The sequence below is a fragment of the Mauremys reevesii genome, linkage group 1, assembly GCF_016161935.1.
Source record: "Mauremys reevesii isolate NIE-2019 linkage group 1, ASM1616193v1, whole genome shotgun sequence".
In the NCBI taxonomy this organism is placed as follows: Eukaryota; Metazoa; Chordata; order Testudines; family Geoemydidae; genus Mauremys; species Mauremys reevesii.
In genome coordinates this window covers 47,122,731-47,145,957 of record NC_052623.1, presented here as the reverse complement: position 1 = coordinate 47,145,957, position 23,227 = coordinate 47,122,731, and the positions used below count along the sequence as shown (strand labels likewise).

The 23,227-nt window shown below is 46.7% G+C and overlaps 1 protein-coding gene across 18 annotated transcripts in view; it reads left to right on the top strand.

Annotated features, from left to right (window-relative positions):
• The window catches only part of SACS (sacsin molecular chaperone), a 232,554-nt gene that overhangs the window by 128,031 nt on the left and 81,296 nt on the right, over nucleotides 1-23,227 (top strand). For 14 of the 18 annotated variants that reach the window (XM_039536976.1, XM_039537042.1, XM_039536892.1 and 11 more), the window contains 2 exons: nucleotides 1,459-2,003; nucleotides 19,822-19,972. In XM_039536976.1, the coding sequence (XP_039392910.1) occupies nucleotides 1,981-2,003; nucleotides 19,822-19,972 (174 nt within the window). In that variant the 5' untranslated portion in view covers nucleotides 1,459-1,980. Of the gene's footprint in view, nucleotides 1-1,458; nucleotides 2,004-18,964; nucleotides 19,224-19,436; nucleotides 19,568-19,821; nucleotides 19,973-23,227 lie in introns of those variants that run through there. The other 4 variants (XM_039537011.1, XM_039537024.1, XM_039537033.1 and 1 more) reach the window with 4 other exon arrangements.

Sequence of the window (23,227 nt, the reverse complement as noted above, 5' to 3'; positions counted from 1 at the left end):
GCTTATACCGCCCCCAGCCCTATCCTCTGGCGGGGATGCTGTACAGACCCCAGACAGGAGATGTAGCTGCATGGAAGGGCTGGAGAGGCAGGGCTAGGGGCGGTACAGCTGCGCTGGAGGAGCTGCTGGTGTGGGGCCGCCCGGCGGCCCCACATTCTGCCCCTCCTGTGTCTTTCCAATACAGCATACCGGCTACAAATATCTTACTGGTACGGCATACTGGACCGGACCACCATACTTGCACCACTGAAAATTCCTCTCAGTTTAACATTCCCTGGGTTTTCATGTACAAATTAACTGAATAGATTCCTAAATAATGTAAAACCTCAAGCCAAAACAAAAAAAAACCCAGATTATTTGTATTTTAATCTGATAATTTCACAATGATCATATTTACATATTACAGCACAGCCTCGATTATTTTCTGGTTAGATTTGTGGCTAATGGGTTCCCAAGATGCTAGTTGGAGACAAACATGTATGACTATACATTTAAGAAAAGACCTACTAGCTCAGAGCCCAGTCAGAGACACAGAAAAGAATTTACATTTGCACAGAGACAGAACAGTGAAATGCTGTCAATATTTTAAGAAAAGTTTCTACAAACCTTGTCCACTTGGCTTATGATGAACCCACTTATTAGGGATATGTGTGTTTGTAATGGGGGAGTCGGTAGAGTGAAAGACTGGGGAATCTATTCACTTATTCTCCCCCTTAAACCAAAATGCATTTTTACAAACTAAGGGGGAGAAAAAAAATCACTGGGCAAACAAATGTAGGAAGCTGGAAAGGGCTAAAAATGGCTTTATACTGCATAATTCATTTATATATGCATAGTGAATGAATCAATTAAGCAATTTGGCAGCAGATGTGTTGCATCAAGTAGGCACTATTCAGGTTGCTAATGGCAGTAAATTCTGTGTTTCAGTTTGAAGGAATGTGTACATTGTTCCTGAAAACTATACTGAGTGTTTGGACAGCATAACGTAGAGGATGATCTATATAACTGGAAGTGGGGATAGGAGGTGAAGACTTTGTATCCTCCCCTGTAAACCTAGCTGCAATCTAGCTAATCGCCTCCTCTGTCTACAGTCTAGTTTATTCCAAGGGCAAAACAACTCTTCAAAAGTATTCTGCCCAAAACCCTTCATGGGGCTCTTAGGTTCTCCAAGAGCCTTTTGCAGCACATAATGAGGCAGAGGGAGAAAGTGAAAACCTGCCTCTTAGTCAGTATACTTACAGTAGTGTGTGGGGGGAGAAAAAGGCATAGCTCTGTTTCTGCCCTCCACGTGCTTGCAAGTACTGTAATGCACAGAGACGTTTATAATTAGAAACATGACTCACTTAGAGCTAGGAACTGCAGCTTGTCCTCAGAGGAAACGACTTTTTCATGCCCTTCAGTTCAATTCCTCTCCATATTAATGTCACTCTCCTCTCTCATTTCTTTTTCTTCTTTCAGGACCCCAGAGCTGATGTTGAAAAGTGGCTGCTAGCAGACCAGAGAGCTAAGACAGGGCAGACTTTGGTTCCAACATTGTCTCGGCTTCCTGTAAAAAGAAGGAAAACAGAAACAACATCTTTCACATTCTCACTCTCTCTCCACAAAATGGACAAAAATCAGTTACAGAAGAAAATGGTGTGAATTCAGTTAAAGTTGCAGAAAGAAACCAAGTTCTCTGTGCTTGCCAAGTGCCATTGTTGCTGAAAATGAGATAAGCAAGCGTGCTGAACAACTGAGAGCAGGAGATTTGTCAAGGAATCTGGATAAAGAGCAGTCAGTCAGAAGCACAGCCACATTTCAGAGATAAGGGATGGAGTGAACAGTGAGTGGGCTTTCATAAGATTGGGCTTTCTGGAGTACATTTAAAGAGAAAGAGACGACAACACTCAAGCAGAGAAGATAACAAAATAATTTGTTTAATTTATAAATTCAATGTCTGCTTCATGTTCTTAGCAGGAAAAAATCACATGAAAAAAGAGGATGAAGACCAAGGATAAGATCAGGTAAATGGGTTAACCATTATGAAATACTTCGATTAGAATAAGGTGACTATCAAAGCTCCTGATGTTGCTCATATTCTCATTGGCTTCAAGTGGGAGCAAGATTGCTTGAAATGGACTTGGAGTTTATCAAAAGGTGCAGTTCATAAAGGTAAACTGAAGTGCTTAAAATTACACAATAATGTTGAAGGGCCATATTGTGATCTCTTTATTCATGTTGGTTAGTAGTTACTTATGTGAGTACTTCCACTGAAATCAATGGCATACCTTATGTGAGTAGCTGCTCACCACTATGAGTAATAGAATCACAATCTGACCTTAAGTTCTCAAGTTACTTACAGAATCCACATTTAGCTTAAGCATTTAGACAAATGTATTTGAAAATAAAGACGATGAAAATAATTTTGCTGCTTCACTTACTGCACCTGGCAAGGCCTGAATTCAATGTTCTGTTTCCCTGGCTACCAGCTAAAGCAGGGGTGGGCAAACTTTTTGGCCCGAGGACCACATCTGGGAATAGAAATTGTATGGTGGGCCATGAATGCTCAGAAAATTGGGGTTGGAGTGCGGAAGAGGGTGAGGGCTCTTGTTGGGGGTGTGGGCTCCAGGGTGGGGCCAGAAATGAGGAGTTCAGGGTGCAGGAGGGGGCTCTGGGCTGGGGCGGAGGAGTGTGGGGGGATGAGGGCTCCGGCTGGGGGTGCGGGGTCTGGGGATGAGGAGTTTGGGGTGTAGGAGGGTGCTCTGGGCTGGTACAAAGGGGTTCAGAGGGTGGGAGGGGGATCAGGGCTGGGGCGGGGAGTTGGGGAGCGGGAAGTGGTGCAGGGTCCGGCTGGGGGTGCGGGCTTTGGGGTAGGGCTGGGGATGAGAAGTTTGGTGTGCAGGAGGGTGCTCTGGGCTGAGATTGAAGGCTTTGGAGGGTGGGAGCAGTATCGGGGCTGGGGCAGGGGGTTGGGGCATGGGGAGAGGCTCAGGGGTTCAGGCTCCAGGTGGGGCTTACCTCAAGTGGCTCCTGGAAACAGCAGCCATGTCCCCACTCCGGCTCCTACGTGGAACCATGGCTAGGTGGCTCTGTGCGCTGCCCTGTTCGCAGGCGCCACCCCTGCAGCTCCCATTGGCTACAGTTCCCGGCCAATGGGACCTGCAGGGGTGGTGCTCCAGGTGAGGGCAGCGTGCAGACCGGAGCCCCCTGGCTGCCCATACACATAGGAGCTGGAGTGGGGCCATGGCTGCAGCTTCCGGAAGCAACGTGGAATGGCCCCCGACCCTGCTCCCTGGCTGGAGCGGCGGAGTGGGGCTATGCTGCTGCTTTTGGGAGACACGTGGAGCGGCCCCCGACCCTGCTCCCCGGCTGGAGTGCCAGAGCGGGACAAGTCCCAGACCCTGCTCCCCAGCGGGAGCTCGAGGGCCAGGATCCAGCCCACAGGCCATAGTTTGCCCACCCCTGAGCTAAAGAGTAACTTCCTTATGGATAGAGCATCTAAACGAGGCCTTTGAGACCACAGCTGTTAATTTAATATTTACTTGGCCTGTGAGATGTTATTTGAAATGTTCTTGCTGTCTGTGGGTGGAATTCACCCCTTGATGGTAGGCCCATGCAAGGCCCTTCTTCCCTCTGCTCTGTGGAATCCCCTTGATGTACATGTGCAGTGTGATTCAAGCAGATGGATGTGCAAGATCTATAGAGCAGCCACTGCACATTCTGTCCACTCGAGTGGTGAACTCTGCACTGACATGGAATATGCCATTGCAGAGAGGAAAAGTAAAAGTTGGTCAGGGTCCTCTGCATGGGAGTGTAGATGAGGTGGGTCATTATTTGAGCCCAGGCTGAAATGGTGGCCATGGAGGGGCTGATCTGAAGCCTTGTAGCCTACCGTGGGGTTATGTGGGTTGATGTCCTCTCCAAACTCCACACAGGCAAATCACACAGACTTGATTATGCTGGCTTTATGCATGACTTGAGAATTCTACCCTAAAAACAAGTTATTTGATTTCTCAATTAATCATGGATCAGAAGGAGTCAGAGATGTTTCTTATTAATGTTGTGGTTAGTCTGATTTTATTTTGTTCCTAGTTTTATATTTCAGTATTAATTTTTTTATACTTCATTTTTTGTTTGCGTATGTATTTTGTCACAGTTAATTATGCTTATTTGTTGTTTCCTTTTGAACTCTGTAAAACTTTAGTGGAAATGATATATTCTTTCGTATTAAGTGATTAAATCAAAATCAAAAATTGTCTATCCCTCATTAATCTGATCTGCAAGAAATAGAGAACAAAGCCTTTCAAATGCAAAGCTTGTACAGCTAGAAATATCCCCAGCCTTCTAAACTGACACCAAGGGCTGAAATAGAGCCACATCTCCCAGGCCCCACAATTCCCTGTCCTGAACAGCATCCCTAGGGCAGGAGTTTATCCGTCCATATGACCTTAAGAGAGGGAGAGAGATACAAGTTTTGGCCATCCGTAGGTAATTTTAAAAATCAGATAAGAGGTGTTTTCTCCACCCTAGAGCCTAGAAAGAGTGGTGGTGTGGGGGCCTTTTTTCCTTGGTTGTTGCAGTGTGGTGAAGCTCTCTAAACTTTCTCCTCCCTCCAATTACTGTTATATGTAGAGTCTCAGGTAAAATGACCGAAAGAAAATGTATATCAGTGTTCAAACATTTGTGAATCCAAAGAAAGAAAGAGGAAAGTTATCTTTTATCTTTGACATTTAAGACTAACAGATTGATGTCAGAGGTCACTGGGTTGTCTGAACAATGTTGTGCATTCTGTGGTTTGGCTGTGGAGCAGGGGTTACTTTTGCACATGCTGGCTGCTTATGCAGAGAAAAGGATATCTGAGACAGTGCAGCAGTGGTCGGCAAACTACGGCCCACGGGCCGGATCTGGCCCACCAGCCATTTTAAATAGGTTCTTGAGCTCCTGCTGGGAAGCTGAGTCTGGGGCTTGCCCTGTTCCAACGCTCCAGCCAGGGAGCAGGATCGGGGACCGCTCCATGCATCTCCCAGAAGCAGAGGCATGGCCCCGCTCCAACCAGGGAGCAGGGTTGGGGGCTGCTCCACACTGCTTCTGGAAGTAGCTACATGGTCTTGTTCCAGCTCCTGCATGCAGGGGCAGCCAGGGGACTCCACTCTGCATGCTGTCCCTGCCCCAAGCGCCACCCCCTCAGCTCCGATTGGCCAGGAACTGCAGCCAATCGGAGCTGCAGGGGCAGCATCTGCAGATGGGACAGCGGGCAGAGCCACCTGGCTGCGGCTCTGTGTAGGAGCCAGAGCCAGGCCATGTCAACTGCTTCCAGAAGCAGTGTGGAGCAGCCCCCAACCCTGCTCCCCAACTGGAGTGGAGCCATGCCGCTTGAGGTAAGCACCGCCTGGAGCCTGGCACCCCTGAGCCTCTGCCCCAGTACTGATCCCCCTCCCGCCCTCCAAACCCCTTGGTCCCAGCCTGGAGCACCCTCCTACACCCCAATCTCCTCATCCCCCACCCCCGCACCCTACTCCCCTGCCCCAGCCCAGAGCACCTCCCACACCCTGAACTCCTCATTTCTGGCCCTACCCTGGAGCCCGCACCCCCAACCAGAGCCCTCACCCCCTTCCGCACCCCAACCCCAATTTTCTGAGCATTCATGGCCCACCATACAATTTCCATTCTCAGATGTGGCCCTCAGGCCAAAAATGTTTGCCTACCGCTGCACTACAGACATCCTGGGCCACAGCATAAGCACTTATTTTGATTCAGTGTCAAAAGGTATTGATTTTAGTCCCCTTTCTCTAGTTCACGGTGGTTAATTGGCTTAGAGCCTCTACAGTGAAAAGAGGTCACCTCTTCATTTTTCAGAGAGGATTTAATTTCCCTTGGATAAGTCTTTTTTACATGATGAGAGTGTGACCTAGCTGCAGTGTCTCCCAGGTTTCCTTTGGCTTGAGGAGTAGGTTTCATACTCATTAGTGCTTGTTTTTCAGTCTGAAAGGTGACTTTTTTCATGCTAAAGACAGGGCACATGCCTCACTTTTGCATGCAGAGTAAATGACTCAATTTGTATTGCTTGAGAGCAGATTTTTGCATCCCATATTATCATGTTGTCAATCATTTTTAATTCTGTACCTCAGCCTGAAGTACACAATGGACACTAATACATTTTTAAATTAGGGACCTTGTACCACTGAGATAATTGATATTACTGGTTATTTATCATATAATGAATGCCATTCTTCCTGCTCCTTGCAGGTTCTGTGCAGTTTATGCTTTTATGTACATTTATGTTTAAAAGAACTTCCATTAGACTATTTTTGCATTTTTCAGGATTCCCACTGGAGTCTCTTTCCTTTTTTTATTCTACTATTAAGCAATTTTAATTGCTGCAAAAAATTAAAAAAAAGTCAATCTTAAAGATTTTGGTACAGTATTTTACCAGATCTTCTACTTCAATAAAGTATGGATTTATCAGGCAGCAACTGAAACAGTATCTATATGTTCATAATTACAATTATGTGTCAGCTATTCAAACCTGTGTATGGCATATAATGCCCCAATCCTGCACTGCTCAGGACAGATAGACACCCCCCCTCACCTGCACCCACATGGAACCCCTCTGATGACCTTGGGACTTTGCATGGACATAGCGGGTTCCTAGTGTGGAACATTTTGAAGGATCAGGACCTATATCTATATTTAAATGTCTAAATCAGCACTTAGGCACCTACGAGTTCTAGATGTACTTGGTGGAAAGAAGGGATGATTTCATGGTTAATGCACTGGAGTGGGACTCAGGAAATCTGGGTTAAATTTCTGGCTCTGGTACAGACTTCCTGTGTGCCTTCCCAATCTTGTCCTATCTTGAATGTAATCGCTTTAGAGCTTGGCCTATCTTTGACTCTGTATTTGTACAGTGCCTAAAACAATGAAGCTCTAGTGTCAATTGGGGTCTCTAGGACAGAGGTGGGGCAAACTATGGCCCATGGGACCGTCCTGGCCCGGGAGGCTCGCCCCCAGTCCCTCCCGTGCTGTCCCTCCTCCCCCTCCCCCACAGCCTCAGCTCGCTCTCTCCACCGCTGGCGCAATGCTCTGGGCAGCGGGGCTGTGAGCTCCTGGGGCAGCACAGCTGCAGAGCCCAGCCTGACCCTCTGTACTACATGGTGGCGGCGGCGATGGTGTGGCCTGGCTCCAGCTGGGTGGCGCGGCTGTAGTGCCACCAGTCACTGGTGCTCCAGGCAGCGCGGTAAGGGGGCAGGAATAGAGTTGGATAGAGGGCAGGGGAGTTTGGGCTGGTGGTCAGGGGACGGGGGTGTGGATAGGGGGTGGTTGGGAGGGAACAGGGGGTTGAATGGGGCAGGGATCTGGGGGGGGGCAGTCAGGAAGGAGGGGGGGTTGGATGGGGCGGCAGGGGGCAGTCAGGGCAGGGGGTCCAGGGGCAGTCAGGGGACAGGGAGAAGGGATGGTTGGGGGGGGGCATCAGGAATGAGAGGAGGGGTTGGATGGGGCGGCGGGGGTCCGGGGGCAGTCATGGGACAGGGAGCGGGGGTGTGTGGCTGGGGCAGGGTCCCGGGGGGGCCATCAGGGAAGAGGGGGGGTTGGATGGGGCAGGAGTCCTGGGGGGGGTAGATAGAAGGTGGGGGCCGGGTCACGACCCCCTCCCCTAACCGGCCCTCCATACAATTTACAAAACCCGATGTGGCCCTCAGGCCAAAAAGTTTGCCCACTCCTGCTCTAGGAGATAATGCAATACATATAATAATAATAATAATAAGTAGAGATTTCAAGACTAATTTTAGGCTTTCAACTCTTAAAGCTGTCCCTACATTGTATATATTTGGTACTATCAAGTTATATTTAGTGTGGTGGGGTCCCAGTTCCAAACACCCCTTCACAAACCATCAGAGGCTCCTCTACTTAAATAAAAGAATCAAATAAAAGAAACTTCCTTCTCAGAAGGGCCTCATTTATTAGTCTTAGGGCTTGTCTTCACTGCAGTGTTAGCTTGAGTTATAGTTCAAGCATTGCCTCTAACCTGACTCCCATCCGCATACAAAAATCTCTAGCTCGAGTTATGTGGTGCCTAAACTCGAGCTAGCTGGCCTATAAGGGGTGTGGTTTGAAGCCTGAGTGCTGCTGTCACTCGAACTAGTAATACAGTGAGGATGCTGCTACAGGATACTTAAAACTCTTCAAGAGCCTTATCTTCATTGCTAAAAAAGGTGTATTTTTTACATTGGGGTAATTGACATACACGAGCTGTCCTGAGGTAAAAACTTAAAGGCTCAGGCCTTTAGTTTTACCATGAGGTAAACAGCTCTTTGCTCCTGGTGTTGACCTTGGTGAGTCTGAGGGGCCACACTGGAGAGCTGCACATACCTTATACCCAATAAAGTAGTGCTGCAGGCACATGTGTTTAGCACTAGGATTTCTGGAGCTTTATCCCAGGGTTCTTTGCACCTCACCAACTGGAGATGCTCGATGTATTGGTGTGTAGTGTACTATGGGAGAACTTGTCTGTCCTTGCTGGGCGGCAAGTGGTTTTAGCTCGCCACATTTAGTGGAGGCTTTTCTGGCTCTGCACATTCCTCACAGCCCATTCCACCTAGGGAACAAGCCATGGATTTGTTGGATGAGCTGATCCATGGGTGAACTTTTTATGCAATGGAATAGATGTTCAGTGAGACTCCGGGTGGCATTTCAGGAGCAGTTTCTGAAACATGGAAGGTGGCGGGACTTGTAGGGCGATTCATGGCAGAGTGGACAGACATGGTACTTGCTGAAATTGCCATACATTCTGCTTCTGGTGCAGGAGAAGATCGAACTCGCACAGTGTGGTGGGAACCACATTGTCATAGATATCTGGCATGACCGGCAATGGCTCTAGAACTTCCACATGAGGAAGCAGATCTTCAGGGAGTTGTGTGAGGAGCTTGCCCTGACTCTCTAGTGCCACAATGCTCAACTTAGGGAGGCCTTACTAGTACGAAAGCAAGTTACAGTTGCTCTCTGGAGGCCGTTGCAAACCAATTTATTGTTGGGAAGTTAACTATCAGGGTTGTGGTAGTGGAGGTTTGTGAGGTGATTAATCCTGTGAAATAATAGCTGGCTTTAAAAGAATGGGGTTCCCCTACTGGACTGTGGCCATTTTGATGGCACAGGTACCCATAATTTGCCCACCAGAAGGAGCAAGCAAATATGTCTACAGCAAAGGGTTCGAATCCCTGCTTCTTCAGGCCTGGGTTGACCACTGAAGTAAATTCATGAACACCAATACGGGAAGTATGAAAAGGTGCATGATGCCAAGGTGCTGAGGAGATCTGACATTTACATGCTGGGATAAAGAGGGACCTTATTCCTTCTTAATGTTGTTATCAAGAAGGTGTTGATGCCCATTACTTATTTTGGGAGACCCCTCCTACGCACTTCTGCCATGGCTCATGAAACCATACCCTGACATCAGAGGACCAGCCACAGGAAGTTTCATTGTGGGATGATGGTGGATTGCGCATTTCACAAGCTGAAGGCAAGATGGCACTTGCCTACAAAACCATTTGGATTTCAGTGTGGCTGACTGCAGCCATATGATTTTGGCCTGTTGCACTCTGCAAGGCTAAAGGTGCGTATGTTTGCATGGTGTGGATTCAAGACACTACTGGTTTGCAGACCCAGTATCGGCTACCAGAAAGTGCACTGATCACTTGCGCTGGGTCCAGGCAGGCAAGGGAAGTGAGTGATGCCTTGTGTGCCTGCATCCTTGCACCACAAGTTGGTGTGAATGAGCTATGACGCTGTAATGGGGGCCTGTAATGAGGTGATGATTTTAACAGTTTTGATCAACCTGTAATCAATTTTTACTGCTGTATTATACAACTGTCAACTTGTTACAGGTTTTATGCAACTGTAGGTTTTGTGGGTTTCATGTGATGTGTGAGATTTTGCAACTTAATTAAAACTTTATGACACAACTTCCTAGGTCCACCTTCCTTTACAAGAACCCACACAGCAACCTGTTGTACAACCAAACCAATTTATTAACCAAACAACGGAATAAAAAAAAAGTTAAACCATTACAGGCATAACAGCTTCCTCTTCATAAGTAGGAAGTAACAAGTGTGCAGTGTGAAGAGAAGTGTACGCGTGTCTGTGCAAAACATTCAAAACCAGAGTAAAACAATGAAATTGTATGAACCCCAAACTCCAAGCCTCACAAGTCAATCTCACTGGTAGTGGACGCAGCTGTCTGTAGATCTCCTCCTATTCTCCTTCCCTCTGGCAGAATGTGTTGCCTGGTTTGCATGTGGCTGCAAAAGGTTGTATGGGGCTGTAGGTTGCATGGGGATGGAGAGCACAGGGTACATTTGTCCACTCCAGTTCATAGAGTTGTCAATGGCTCAGCCAACCCTAGAGTTTTCCAGTTCCTGCACTGGCTGCAGGATGTGATACCATGGAGGAGATTCTATGGGCATTGGTGAAGCTGTCAAAGGGTGCAGCTGTGGAGCTGGTACTGGAGCTGGCAGCTGCACCTTGTTGGTCACCAAGTTGATCAGCCTTTCTATGAGCAGATGGTCCTGTCCTCTATTCCTCTGCTCTTCCTTGAGGAGTTTGTTGAGCAGTCTCTCCTCCCTCTGCATGTCCTGCTCCTCTTTCACACTCTGGAGCTCCAGGTACTCTTCACTTGTGCAGACCACATCACCAAACATCGCATCCTTGTCCCTCTTGTGTTTCCCCTGCTTCTGGACAGTCCTGTACTCCAGAGTTCTGGCTCAGAAGGTTGGTCCATCTAAGGTGAAAATGCTTGCCACGATAATGAAGGAGCATATTTTTTCTTTGTCATTGTGGCATGGGGAGGAAGGGGAGGAAATAATCCCCCAGATTTTACGTTCTGCATCAACATAAAGCCAGATTGCAACTTTTTATTATTTTGGAGTGCTTCTCTTATTTCTTTATGCATTGTCTTGTTCATAACCTCTTGCTAACATAGTCAGTCCATGGATTCACTATGGTACAAGAACAAGAAGAAAGTAGGTTATGGAAATGTTATGGATTTCATTGTGACGGGATCCCCAAGGTACAACCTGGGACTGTGGGACCGCTGTGCCCCCTTAACTCACTGATCCGGGTTGTCTCTAACAATGCCTTACTGGTGACAAGCAGCAAACCCCTCCAGGTGCTGTTACCACTCGGTACAACTGCATTTGGAATGCCACACCCAGCTAGATTGCATGAATGATCCCAGAGCCACTCATGAATCACATAGAGAAAGGCACTAGCCAAATCCCACCCCCAGCATCCAGCCTTGTACCTCAGGAATATATCATCTTGCACTGCTCAAGATCCTTTCTTGAGCAATGCAATTTTATTTATTGGTTCACCACTTCATCAATGGAAAGTGGACATACACCACCTTTTGTAACCTGAGCATATTTACCAAGCACTGTCAAACTAACTGGTAAGGACAAACATTAAAATAAGTGTATTGATTATAAACAGTTTTTAAGTGATTATAAGTGATAGGCAAAAAGTCAGAGTAGTTACCAAAAGAAAATAAAAGATAAAACGCAGTCTAAATTCTCAACCTTATTAGACTAAGCAATATCTGGACTAAGCAGTTTTTCTTGCCCCACTGGATACTGCAGGTTAGGTGCAGTCTTTCATACACAGGCTCTCCCTGTTAGCCTTGAGACCACTCTCCTCAGCTCCAGTGTTCTTGTTGCCTTCAGCGTAGGTGGGGGAAGAGACAGGACAAACCATGGAGCCTCTGTCCTCTATTTTACATCCTCATTCCATGTGCTTGGAGAAAACAAGTCCAGATATGTCTGGTGGGCATTGCTGAGTCACCAGGCAAGGCTGAACAATTCACCTGGTATGGCCTTATGCAAATGAGTCATTGAATTGTAACTTGCTGGACAATGGCTGCTGATGGTTGTTCAACATGAGCATTGGTTATCTCCCTTGTTTTTTCTGGGGAGCTAATATCTGGATGGTTTCCTAACTCACAGCATATTTTAGTGACAACCAAGAACACAGTCTTATAACTTCATATGCACTAATGATATACATATTTAGATAGAACAATGTCTTTTAATAAATCATAGCCTTTCCCATAATACCTTACATGGCATGCTTTATATGAAATATTACAATAATATAATACAGATAATACAAATGATGAATATGGGGGTTACAGGGTGTTCCCCCAAGGTATAGAGTGTCACATCCACCCTCAGTTGAAGCAAAACACACTCTATTGCATGTACCATCCTCCCTAATGATAGTTTTGTTGAGCATAACCTGTAAATCCCTCTCTTAAAAGCACATTTTTCATCATGACAATAACAAATATGGCAGGTAACGCTTACCAGGCTTCAGTTCAGATACTGACCCTGTGCTGCATACTCTCCAGGCTGTTCCCCAGGTCCAGCTGCAAAAATAGACCCTGAATGTCCACAAGCCCTACTGGCCGAACTCTGCTGTCTGTTTCTGGGACTGAGACTGCCATGGTCTCGTCTGCTGTTACCCCCCATACCCCTCTTCCACCAGGCTGAAAACAAGGCCATCCGAGTTCAGGAGCATGCCAGAGGTGATGGTAGGCTTTGTGCTTGGGGCAGTGGAAACCCTGGTCAAGCTCCTCATAGCAGCAGTGAATGCTTACATTGCCAAACCTGCCATTTCCATCCTTGGCCTAGTGGGATAGCTGCTTCATCTGCTCCCTGTACTACCCACCAGTCTGGTGGATGCCCACATATCTCAGTCTCTTTGAGATGATCTCATAGAGATGTATATTTTTGGAGCTCCTTTTATGATTATGGTCTGGAGGCTTCTTACACCTGAGGTTAATTAGAACTCCCATGTGCTCCTCCAGCCAGCTAACAGCATGCTAGCATCTTCTATGGAAGATGGAGCTGGGCTGAATTGTTCAGAAACTAGAGCAGGATGTGGAAAATGAAATAAATTCCAAGCAAGGGTATGTGAACTGGCAGGTAGCAGTGCATAGAGGGTGACTCTGAAGTGAGTAGGCAGAAGGGCCAGAAGATACAGATACAGGAAATTGTGGGAATGGCATGGCTTTGAGTGGGGATACTACAGGAGTTTGGACAAAAATTCACAGCACAGTATGTGGCAAGCCTGCAGTGTAGACCTACTTTTGAAGTATTAAAAGAAAGGATCATTTCGCGGCTGTTGTTATCATAGAAAATGGGCCTGAACAATACTTTGTATTATAGATAGGAAATGTATGCTAGCTACACTACTTGCAGCACTACAATCTCTCCCAAAACAATATTCCAAAGAGCAATTTATGAAATTATTTTTGTCCTCCATTCTGGTGGTTTGTTCTTTTGCATAATTTGGAACATCAAGTCTTTTTTACTAGTTGTTTGTTGTTGTTTGAGCTTATTTGAATAAATAAACCTCGTGATTTAATATTTGTTATGGAGATACAGTAACTGCTCCATAGTTAGGGTTGCACATAGTTCCTCCCCTGTGGGCCTTAAAAAACTTTAAGAGAGCTTTTTGTCTGTCAATGTATGTTAGGGTCAGAGCTGAAAGTAAGTTTTTGCTCAGAAACTCACTAGAAGATTTTTATTTTTTTATACTGATTTGTGCCCCGTTGCTCTGCTTTTTATTTTGTATGCAGGTAGTAAAGTGAAACAAGATTTATGATCTCTTAAACACTCTCCACTGGTATTTGTAATCTGCCATCAATATAAATAGTTATTGCTCCCTTATGTCAGTTATATGTAACTGAGACAGCAAAAACCATGTAGTGGAAAGGAAAAACTACTGCTAGCCATTGACCTTAAATCTTTTTAGTAGTAGTAGTAGTAGTAGAGTAGTACTTCTAATGCATCCATACTTTTGGTATTTGGGCATGGATACATGCATTTAGAAATGCATCAGCTCCCTAAAGGAAGAGGAACAAAGCTTCCACCGTCATTATATATTTTATCAGTGCCACAACCATTTAGAGGTGGTTCAGCGTCTGAATGTAATGGAACCATATGATGAGTGCATGCAGACTAGGAATATTGATTACACATAAAATGGAGTAATCCATAATAAATGTTTTCAGCAAAAAGATTTAAATTATGTAACAAACCAAGTAAAAGCCAGGAACCTTATTTAAATCAGACATTTTCACAATCCAATCTCTGTCCTTTATTATTAAAAGTAAATATACCACAAATATAATATTTATGATTTTCCTTTCTTTTTTTCTTTAAGAAAATGAGTGTTCTTGTTTGTTTGCTATTATTGAAGCAGTTCAAGTAAGGCATAATTTAGATCCAGATTCTGCCTTCATGCATCTTCTCTTCCACCTTAACTGCAGTCAGTGCGGGTCCACAGGAAATAATAATATTTCTGCCCAGGAAATAAATAAGGGCAGAATTTAGCCCATAAATGATCTGGCTTTGTATCTAACTAATGGTTTGATTACAACTTTTTCCAGTCTTTTCCCTAAAAAGAGTGTGCATGTGTCATCAGAGAGTGGTAGATTTATTCTCATGCTTCTTGAAATTAGATTAATAAATATGGTACTGTACTATAGTTTGCTGTTCAGTAAAGCATAAGCCAGACAAAGATTTCACTGATTAGTACAGTCAGTCATTTCTAGTTAATTTGAAATGTTTAAACATTCTAATTTTTTTTAAAAAGCTGTCATAAATATTTAAGGAATTGGCTTAGAAATTAGGTGTAAAACAAATGTGCAATGCTTACTGCGTTTTAAAAGGTTTTAATTTTGTTAGTAGTGCATTGTCTTAAATCTAAAAGTGGTGTTGAGTCATTGTTACTTGCCTGCTAGCACTGCAGAATCTTAGCAGCTGCAGTTGCATATCTTTTACTGCAGTACGCTTCCTGTTGAATTAGTAACCCAATAATATTTGTTTCTATGGCCCCATTCACTCTTCCTTTCCTCAGACTCCTTCCCATCTGTTTCTGCACAGTAATATTCCTTCTTGCTTATGGGAGGGACTCACGTCTTCCAATGCAGCAGATCCTTGCCAGTGTTCACAGTTGTTTCAGATGAGTATGAATATGCTTAGTCATTTTGAAAACTACAGTTTTCTATTTTCAAGGAAATGGTCATTCTGAGGATTGCTTTCATTTCATTTTATAGCAATATGATAACATTGCAGAGGGCTCTATACATTTTGCATTCATACTCTACAACTTTGTTTCCACATATCTTGATTGTGTTTAACGTCTCCCAATTTCTATAGCTCTGGCCAAGCCGAACTCCTTTTTCATAGCCATCCAGTCTAAAGACATATTTATTTTGAAAATTAAAGTGCTATTGTACTTTGAAAAGTGACTGTAAAAATGCCATTCTCGGATTTTCATGTTTTATCATCTCAATCATTTCCAAATCAACTGCACTCAGTTTAGAAGTAAAAAGATGTTTCTTTTAAATGCAATTCCTGCAGATTCACCCTGGGTTGTGAGAGTCAAATGAGTTCTTTCCTTCTCATATAATATATGATCATCAGTAATAAAGGTTCTGCAAGCCAAATTTTACTTGTGTCACCCATTATCTTCAATGGGTTTGCACAGTGCAATGATTTAGTAAACGATTTTGTTGATGTGCACAAGGAGTAGAATTCCATTCACGCTTCCAAAGCTGTGTTGTCTCTACAGTTCTAACAGGACTAAAAACCAGTAAAACATTATTTTTGTCACTAAAAATCAGAAGATAGTATTGAGTACATACCAGGAGTACTTCTGAGTCAGAAGGTACAGTTTTTATACAGTCACTTTTCAGGGATGATTCACTATTTAAAGATGTCTACCCATTGATACATTTCAGGGAAAAAGAGTTAATCAATCATTATTGCCAACACGCAAAAAGATAAGGAGGTTGGTTACAGATAATTGAATTAGCAAAAAGAGCTAATTAACCAATTTGTATCTCCCTAACACCAGATGAACTGCACCAATCCATGGATGAAGACTTGTCATTTCTGAAGCAAACTTCAAATCCAAGCTGTTTCCTGAGAACACTAACCAACTGTATTCTGCATAAGCAAATGCAATAACTTCTCTAGATGTTGACATGCTTTTTCATAACTCTTCTCTGTGTGTATTTTTGCCCTTCAAGAGCCAGGATAACTCCAGACTGATGCTGCCTATACATCTTTCTTCTGGGTGAGGGATCATGGTCTGTTGACGGGGACCACAGAGATGTCTAGTAGCCTTTGGCTCCCTAAAATAATGAGGCTAGATGATTGAGTGTTTGAAGGAAATGGAAAGAGGTAGAGAAAAGGGAACATTTGAGGGAAAATGGAGTACGAGGAGAAGAGGTGAATTTTTTGGTACTATGGAGTGATAGAGGAAAAATGAGAGGCAATGGAGAATGGGAATAGAAACTGGAAGGTTATTGTCCATAAACATTCAGGGTCAGTGAAGTGAGACAAAGGCTGGGAAATGAGGCCCCACATTGTGATTTTTGTTGCTTACTGTCCTTCATTTTGGGAATGTGTGCTCCACACCATGGAGCTGGCATGCTGAGAAGTGTATAAGACCTCAAAACCACTGTGAAATAAGTCAGTGTCATTTCATTTTACAGATGGGTAAACTGAGGGACAGGGAGGTTTAAGTGACCTTTTTCAAGATCGATGTCAGTGTCAGAGCTAGGAACAGAATTTAGAAGTTCTGCAGTGCCCTGCTCCAATCATGAAATAACACTGTCATTCCAATACTAAAAATCTACAACTGGAAAGCATATCTATCATAAAGAGATTATTTTGTGTATATTGCACTGTAAGTATCAGCTTGTGTCAATGAAAGCATTATAAAATTGGCCATGCCTCGCTAGGAATTTTGCCTGTCCTGTTTGTTGCTTTGCTTCTCTTATTTAAAAAAATGCATAAAAAACAACTAGCTGATGACACCAATATTCTTTCAAAGCAGTAGAATTGTTGCAGATTTTGTACAAGACTTAAAATTGAGATTCTGAGTACTTGTGATCAGTCCATATCCCATGGCAATTTACATGAGTAGGTTTCTTTGTTAACTAAAGTGTCTTGGACAAACTCCACCTCAGGAAATTACATTCCACATACGTAAGTTACATCGACTTACACACTGTCCATACCGCGCTTTGTCGGCAGGAGATCCTCTCCAACTGACACAGTTTCTGCCTCCCGCAGAAGTGGAGTAGTGATGCTGATGGGAGAGTGCTCACCCATCCGCATACCATGTCTTCACCAGACCTGCTACAGTAGCACAGCTACATCAATGCAGCCTAAAGGGGCCTAAATATGCTGGATATGGCCACCAAAGATTCTCTTTTCCAAGGGGCTTCCCTGGGTGGTGTAGAGCCAGCATAGCAGTTCTATGCCATTCACTTATAAATCTATGATTTTGTCACGGAGATCGTGGAAGTCATGGAATCTGTGACTTCCAAAGACCTCCATGACTTCTGCCCTGGTGGCTGGGAGTTGCAGGGTTCCGCCGCCTCCTGCAGCGGCAAAGAGCTGCCACCTGAAGCAGTGGGCCACTCCAGCCGCCGCAGACGGGGGGGTACCCTGTAGCTCTTGTCTGCTGCGGTGGCAGGGGGACCCCCGCAGCTCCCCATCTGCCACTGCAGGGCAGGGGGACCCCAGCAGCTTCCCTTCACTGCAGCAGGGCCATGGGACCCCTGCAGCCCCTGGCTGCCATGGGGGAACAGGGGGACTCCTGTGGTGGTGGCAGGGGGATTCCCGCAGCTCCCCACCGTTGGAGTGGGGGGAGGGGGACCCTGGAGCTCTGAGCCCCCACGGGTGGTGGGGACCCCAGAGCTCCCAGCCATCCCGCAGCTGCCTAGTCCATTCCCATTTTATCATGGATATTTTGAGTAAAAGTCAGGGGCAGGTCATAGGCTTCCATGAATTTTTCTTTATCGCCTGTGACCTGTCCATGACTTTTACTCAAAATATCCATGACAAAAATCGTAGCCTTACTTATAAGCCTTTCACTGCAGGGGTCTTGATTAGAGTATTGTTGCACTCTGGCTTTTCTTGATTGCTGGAACAGCCTCTTGAGGCTGATCTAACATATGCTTGAGGCTGGCCAAGGATATGAGGTAAAGTGACCTTTGCCACCCCTCCTCACTTCATATACTGAGTTTATCTTGGTCAGAACTGATAATCAGATATGCTTCTACAGATACAGATGAAGAGTACTGTATTTAACTTGTGTATATAGTGTAGATTCTTTTGAGGAGGAGAATTTTAAAATGTTGCAGGCTCTCTCACTCTGGGAATGGTAAAACTTTTTGCAGCACGTATTATAGTCTGTGGGGATAAGAAGGATTTTGCCCTGTATCACCTTGTGTTGGGATGGAATGGGTTGGGGGAATTTTGCTGTCTGTGTTTGCAGTGTTGCAGTGTGTTGGGATAGGAATTAGTTGGTTTTGCTGGATGGGTTGAAGTCTGTTGGGAACGGTGGGTAGGGAATTTTGCTGTACATGTGCTAGTCGTCTGTAGGAATAAAGAGGATTTTGCTGCATGTATGTGTCAGACTGCGGGGACAAGTGGGGCATTTTGCTGCGTTGTGTCTGTGTCCGGAATGGGGAAGATTTTGCTGTGTGTGTCACAATCTGTGGGGATGGGGAGGATTTTGCTGTGTGTGTCACAATCTGTGGGGATGGGGAGGATTTTGCTGTGAGTTGTAGTCTGTGGGGATGCAGGGAGTTGATGGTGAGTTTCAAAGTCCTTGGGAATGGGGGAAGACGCTGCTGCGAGCGTTGCTGTCTATGGGGATGAAGGAGAATTGTGTGGTGTGTGTCAGTCTGTGGGAATGGGGAGGATTTTGCTATGGGTGTGTGTGGGGATGGGAAGGGGTCTGCTGTGTTGTGTGAGAATCTGGGGCGATGGGGAGGGGGTCTGGTGTAGTGTGTGTTGGTGTAAGTGGGAGGATCCTGTTGTGTGAAGTGTGTGTCACTCTCGGCCCGGGGAGAGGAGCCGTTTGTCTCACGCGAGGGCAGTTCCCTGTCCCCGGTAGCCTGGGTTCCCTTCACAGCGGGAGGGGGTTGGTGACAGCCGCCTCCCCTGCAGAGATCTGTGTGTTGGCCCGTCCCCGCTGGGGGCCGCCCGTGCTCAGTCCCGCCCCCTGGCCATGTGTGGAGCCGCGGCGCCGCGTGGGGGACAGGGCCCGGCGGGTGCCGCAGCTAACGGTTCTTTGTGTCCGGGACCGCTGGGCGCGAGCGTGGCGGGATCCAACTGTCACTGAGCGGCGGGCGCCTCGCTGAGTGACCGCGGCCGCGGGGGGATGTGAGTGCGGGGCAGGGCGGTGGGTCTGCGGCACGGGGCCGGGAGTGGGAGGCGGCTCCCCTAGCGGGGCCCTCCGGCCGGGTTCCGCTTCGGCGACTCCTCCCCGCCCGAGCGCTGCGGCTGGCGCAGCCCCACGGGGCAGGGAGCGCGGGGGATCCCCGGAGCCTTCGCCATGCGCATCACCCCGCCCGTGCCTCCAAGGCCAGCTGGTCCTGTCCCGGTCACAGCTGCATCCTCTCTCCCGAGAAGCGGCGTCTTTGCCTGCAAGGGCCCCGCCTATCGGTGCCTCCCTGCGGCTCGGCGCTTGCGGGGGAAGCCCAGGCTGATGGTGCCTGGCTGAAGAGGTGAAGGATGTAGGGTGGCTAGATAGCAAGTGTGAAAAATCAGGACACTTTTTTTTGGGGGGGGGGGGGTATTGTGTATATAAGACAAAGCCCCTAATATCGAGACGGTGCTGATAATCGCAGGATGTCTGGTCACCCTAGGGGCGAGGTGGGACCTCTCCCTCGCTCCCCCAGCTGGGCAGGGTGAGCTAGTGGCAGAGGGAGCTCTCTCCTGCCCCCGCCCACCCTGAGCTTCTCTGTCTTGTGTTGTGCAGGTTGGCCAGGGTGACCGTGCTCCATGACTGCCTAGGCTGCAAGACATTCGAGGTGCCTCCTTCTGCGGCTGTCGGACACCTAAAGGCATTAATTAATTCAGAAACTGGGTTTCCTGTCGCTGAGCAGAAGTTGTGGCACCTTGGGAGAGAGGTGAGTGTCCTTCTCTGACCTGTGACTGGCTGCCAGACTGATATACTCTTTACATGTTGCCTTGGAAGCATCCCTGCTTTCCCTGGTGAAGACAATGCAGAGTTGAAATGTTTAAGGCAGGGGTCGGCAACCTTTCAGAAGTGCTGTGCCAAGTCTTCATTTATTCACTCTAATTTAAGGTTTCGCGTGCCGGCAATACATTTTAATGTTTTTAGAAGGTCTCTCTCTATAAGTATATATTATATAAATAAACTATTGTTGTATGTAAAGTAAATAAGGTTTTTAAAATATTGAAGAAGCTTCATTTAGTGTGATCCTTTTCCTTGCTGAGTTTTCCAATGTGCACCACAGCAGAGAGTGGCTGAGGCCAGGAGCAGAGCCCCGGGCTGGCTGCCAGTACCCCAGGCCAGCAGTGGGCTGAGCGGGGCTGGAAGTCTGGACACCGGCTGGCAGGGGGGCTGGTGGCCGGAACCCCAGACCGGCAGCGGGCTGAGCCTCTCAGCCTGCCACTGGCCCCGCTCAGTCCACTGCTGGTCTGAGGTTCCGGCAGGGGTAAAAGTAACTTAAATTTCTTACAGGTACTGTCATATTACAACTCCCCTCGGGGGGAGGAGCTCAGGGGCTGGGATGTGTGTGTGGTAGCACTCAGAGCAAGGGGTTGGGGTGCAGGAGGATCGGGGTGGGGATGTGGATGGTGCAGGAGTCAGGGCTGGGAGCACGGGGGGTGTAGGAGTCAGGGTTGGGTGGCATGAGGGGTTCAGGGCAGGAGGTTGGGGGGGTTAGGGGGAAGTCCCGGGGGTACGGGGACTTGGGGCTGGCCTGGGACAGTCTCTGTTGCGGCCGGGTTACCTGGATGGTGGATGGGTCCCTGCCCCATGCTGTTCCTGTTTCTGCCATGGGAGCTGTGGGCCAGCTGTGTGGGGGCACTGCATCTGCAGGCAAATGGGGGGCAGTGGCAGAAGACCAGGGCTGGCTCCAGGCACCAGCCAAGCAAGCAGGTGCTTGGAGCAGCCAACGGAGGGGAGGGGCACATCCGGCTCTTCGGCGGTGGGTCCCTCACCGAGGGAAGGACCAGCCACCGAAGACTGAAGCGGCGGCGGTAGAGCTGCCGCAGATAGTGATTGCGGCTTTTTTTTTTTTTTTTTTTTGCTGCTCTGGGTGGCAAAAACGCTGGAGCTGGCCCTGCAGAAGACCCTCTGGCCTGCCACTCCCTTCCCCCAGGGGCCGCAGGGACGGCACGTGCCTGCAGTGCCCTGGTGTCCAGCCACAGTGGCGAGAGAGGGGCAGCAGGACAGGCTGGGATGCGGACACCTCCACCGCGCCTCCCGCTGGCCCCTTTCACTTGCCTGACTTCCTGCTGCTACTGCCGCCAGCGCCAGCCTGCAGGAGAGTTCCGGCAGCCAGCAGACCCCCAGCTGGGAGTGCGCCACGCGCCGCGCCCCAGCATCGGCCGGCTCTGGGTTCCGGCTGGGTTTCGGTTCCGTCTGCTGGCCCCTTGCCAGCCAGGGTCTCAGCCACTGACCTGCTCAGCCCACTGCCAGCCTGCGGTTCCATTCACCCAGGCTGGCAGCGGGCTGAGTGGGGCTGGCGGCTGGGACCTCGGCGTGCCATTAAAAATCAGCTTGCATGCCACCTTTGGCACGCGTGCCATAGGTTGCCAACTCCTGGTTTAAAGCATTAAATATAATACACCTCTACCCTGATATAATGCACCCGATATACCACGAATTTGGATATAACGCGGTAAAGCAGCGCTCCAGGGCGGCGGGGCTGCACATTCCGGCGGATCAAAGCAAGTTCGATATAACGCGGTTTCACCTATAAGGCAGTAAGATTTTTTTGGCTCCCGAGGACAGCGTTATTTTGGGGTAGAGGTGTATGTGCATGCATGAAGTAGCCTACTGCAAGGAAAGCATTGAGACAGTTGGTTGATGATTATTTATATTAGAGGAGAATCTGGAGCAGGGTGGATTTGATTTATACCGAATTGATTTAAATCATGATTTAAATCACTAGTCAGAAAGACTCGATTTAATCATGGTTTTCTACATAAAAATGCATTCTTGTTGGTTGTTATAACCTTAATACATATTCTTCACAACTCAAAGATAGATGTAGGTTTCATTTTTAGAAGGTACACACTATACATTTTTAACAGTGATTTATTTTGAAAACTTTTCAGATTAGTTTTACAGCTATATCAGAAAATGAATGTTTGATTATTTCATTTACCAAAGGTAATTGAAGCAGATATTTATGAAGTCATTGGGAGGTGAAATATCTCCAATTCAGCAGGTTAATCATTAATATTTGGAGGATTTTCTTGCCATGCTGTATTGGGAGGAGAACATCACCAGACAGACATTTAAATTGTTTTATTTAACTAAAACAACAACATTAAGTATTCTGGATTTTTTTCTTCAACAGCAAACTGTCTGGTGATGTTCTAAAACTGAAACCTACATCTATCTCTCAGTTGTGAAGAATATGTATTAAGGTTATAACAACCAACAAGAATGCACTTTTATGTAGAAAACCATGATTAAATCAAGTCTTTCTGACTAGTGATTTAAATCATGATTTAAATCAATTTGATTTAAATTAAATCCAATTGGTCACAGGTTTTTTGATTTTACTCTCCTCAGCCCTCCGTTTCCATTTTGTGGTATCTTACCAGCCGGATAGAGGTGTTAGCACATCATCCTCTGAAATGCAACAGGAAGCCAAGAGTCTGAGCAACACTTTTTTTTTGGTTGGCATTACTACTGAACTATGTCTTTTGGTTGGAAACATTTAGTCACTAAAGAGTCTTGCATAGTTAGTCTGATATTTTTGGTTTTATATTTAAGAATATAAATAGAGGTCTTTTCTTCTCTATCATGGCAATTATAAAAGTTATTTTCAACCTTTTCAACTCTAGTTGCTTAGGGCCAGATTCTCCCACTGTCGCATACACTGAGTAGGTAGAATGATCTGCTGTAAAACTGTTTTCCCTTTACAAATAAAGTGAAGTTTGCTTTATTTATAGATGACAGATCTAGTCAGTTAAAATAATCTTGAGTGTCAGTTGTCATGGTGACAGGGCTAATTGCATCTGTGACCCGTTTTCTGGCCTCTCTGAGTGCATCCCCCCTCAGGGCTGCCGAGAGCGGGTTCGGGCCCCGGTGAAAATTTTTTTTCGGGCCCCCCAGTAAGGGGCCCCGGTAATTTGGGCCAGGAAAGCTGGGCCCCAGGCCCCCTTCCAGACCGCCGGGC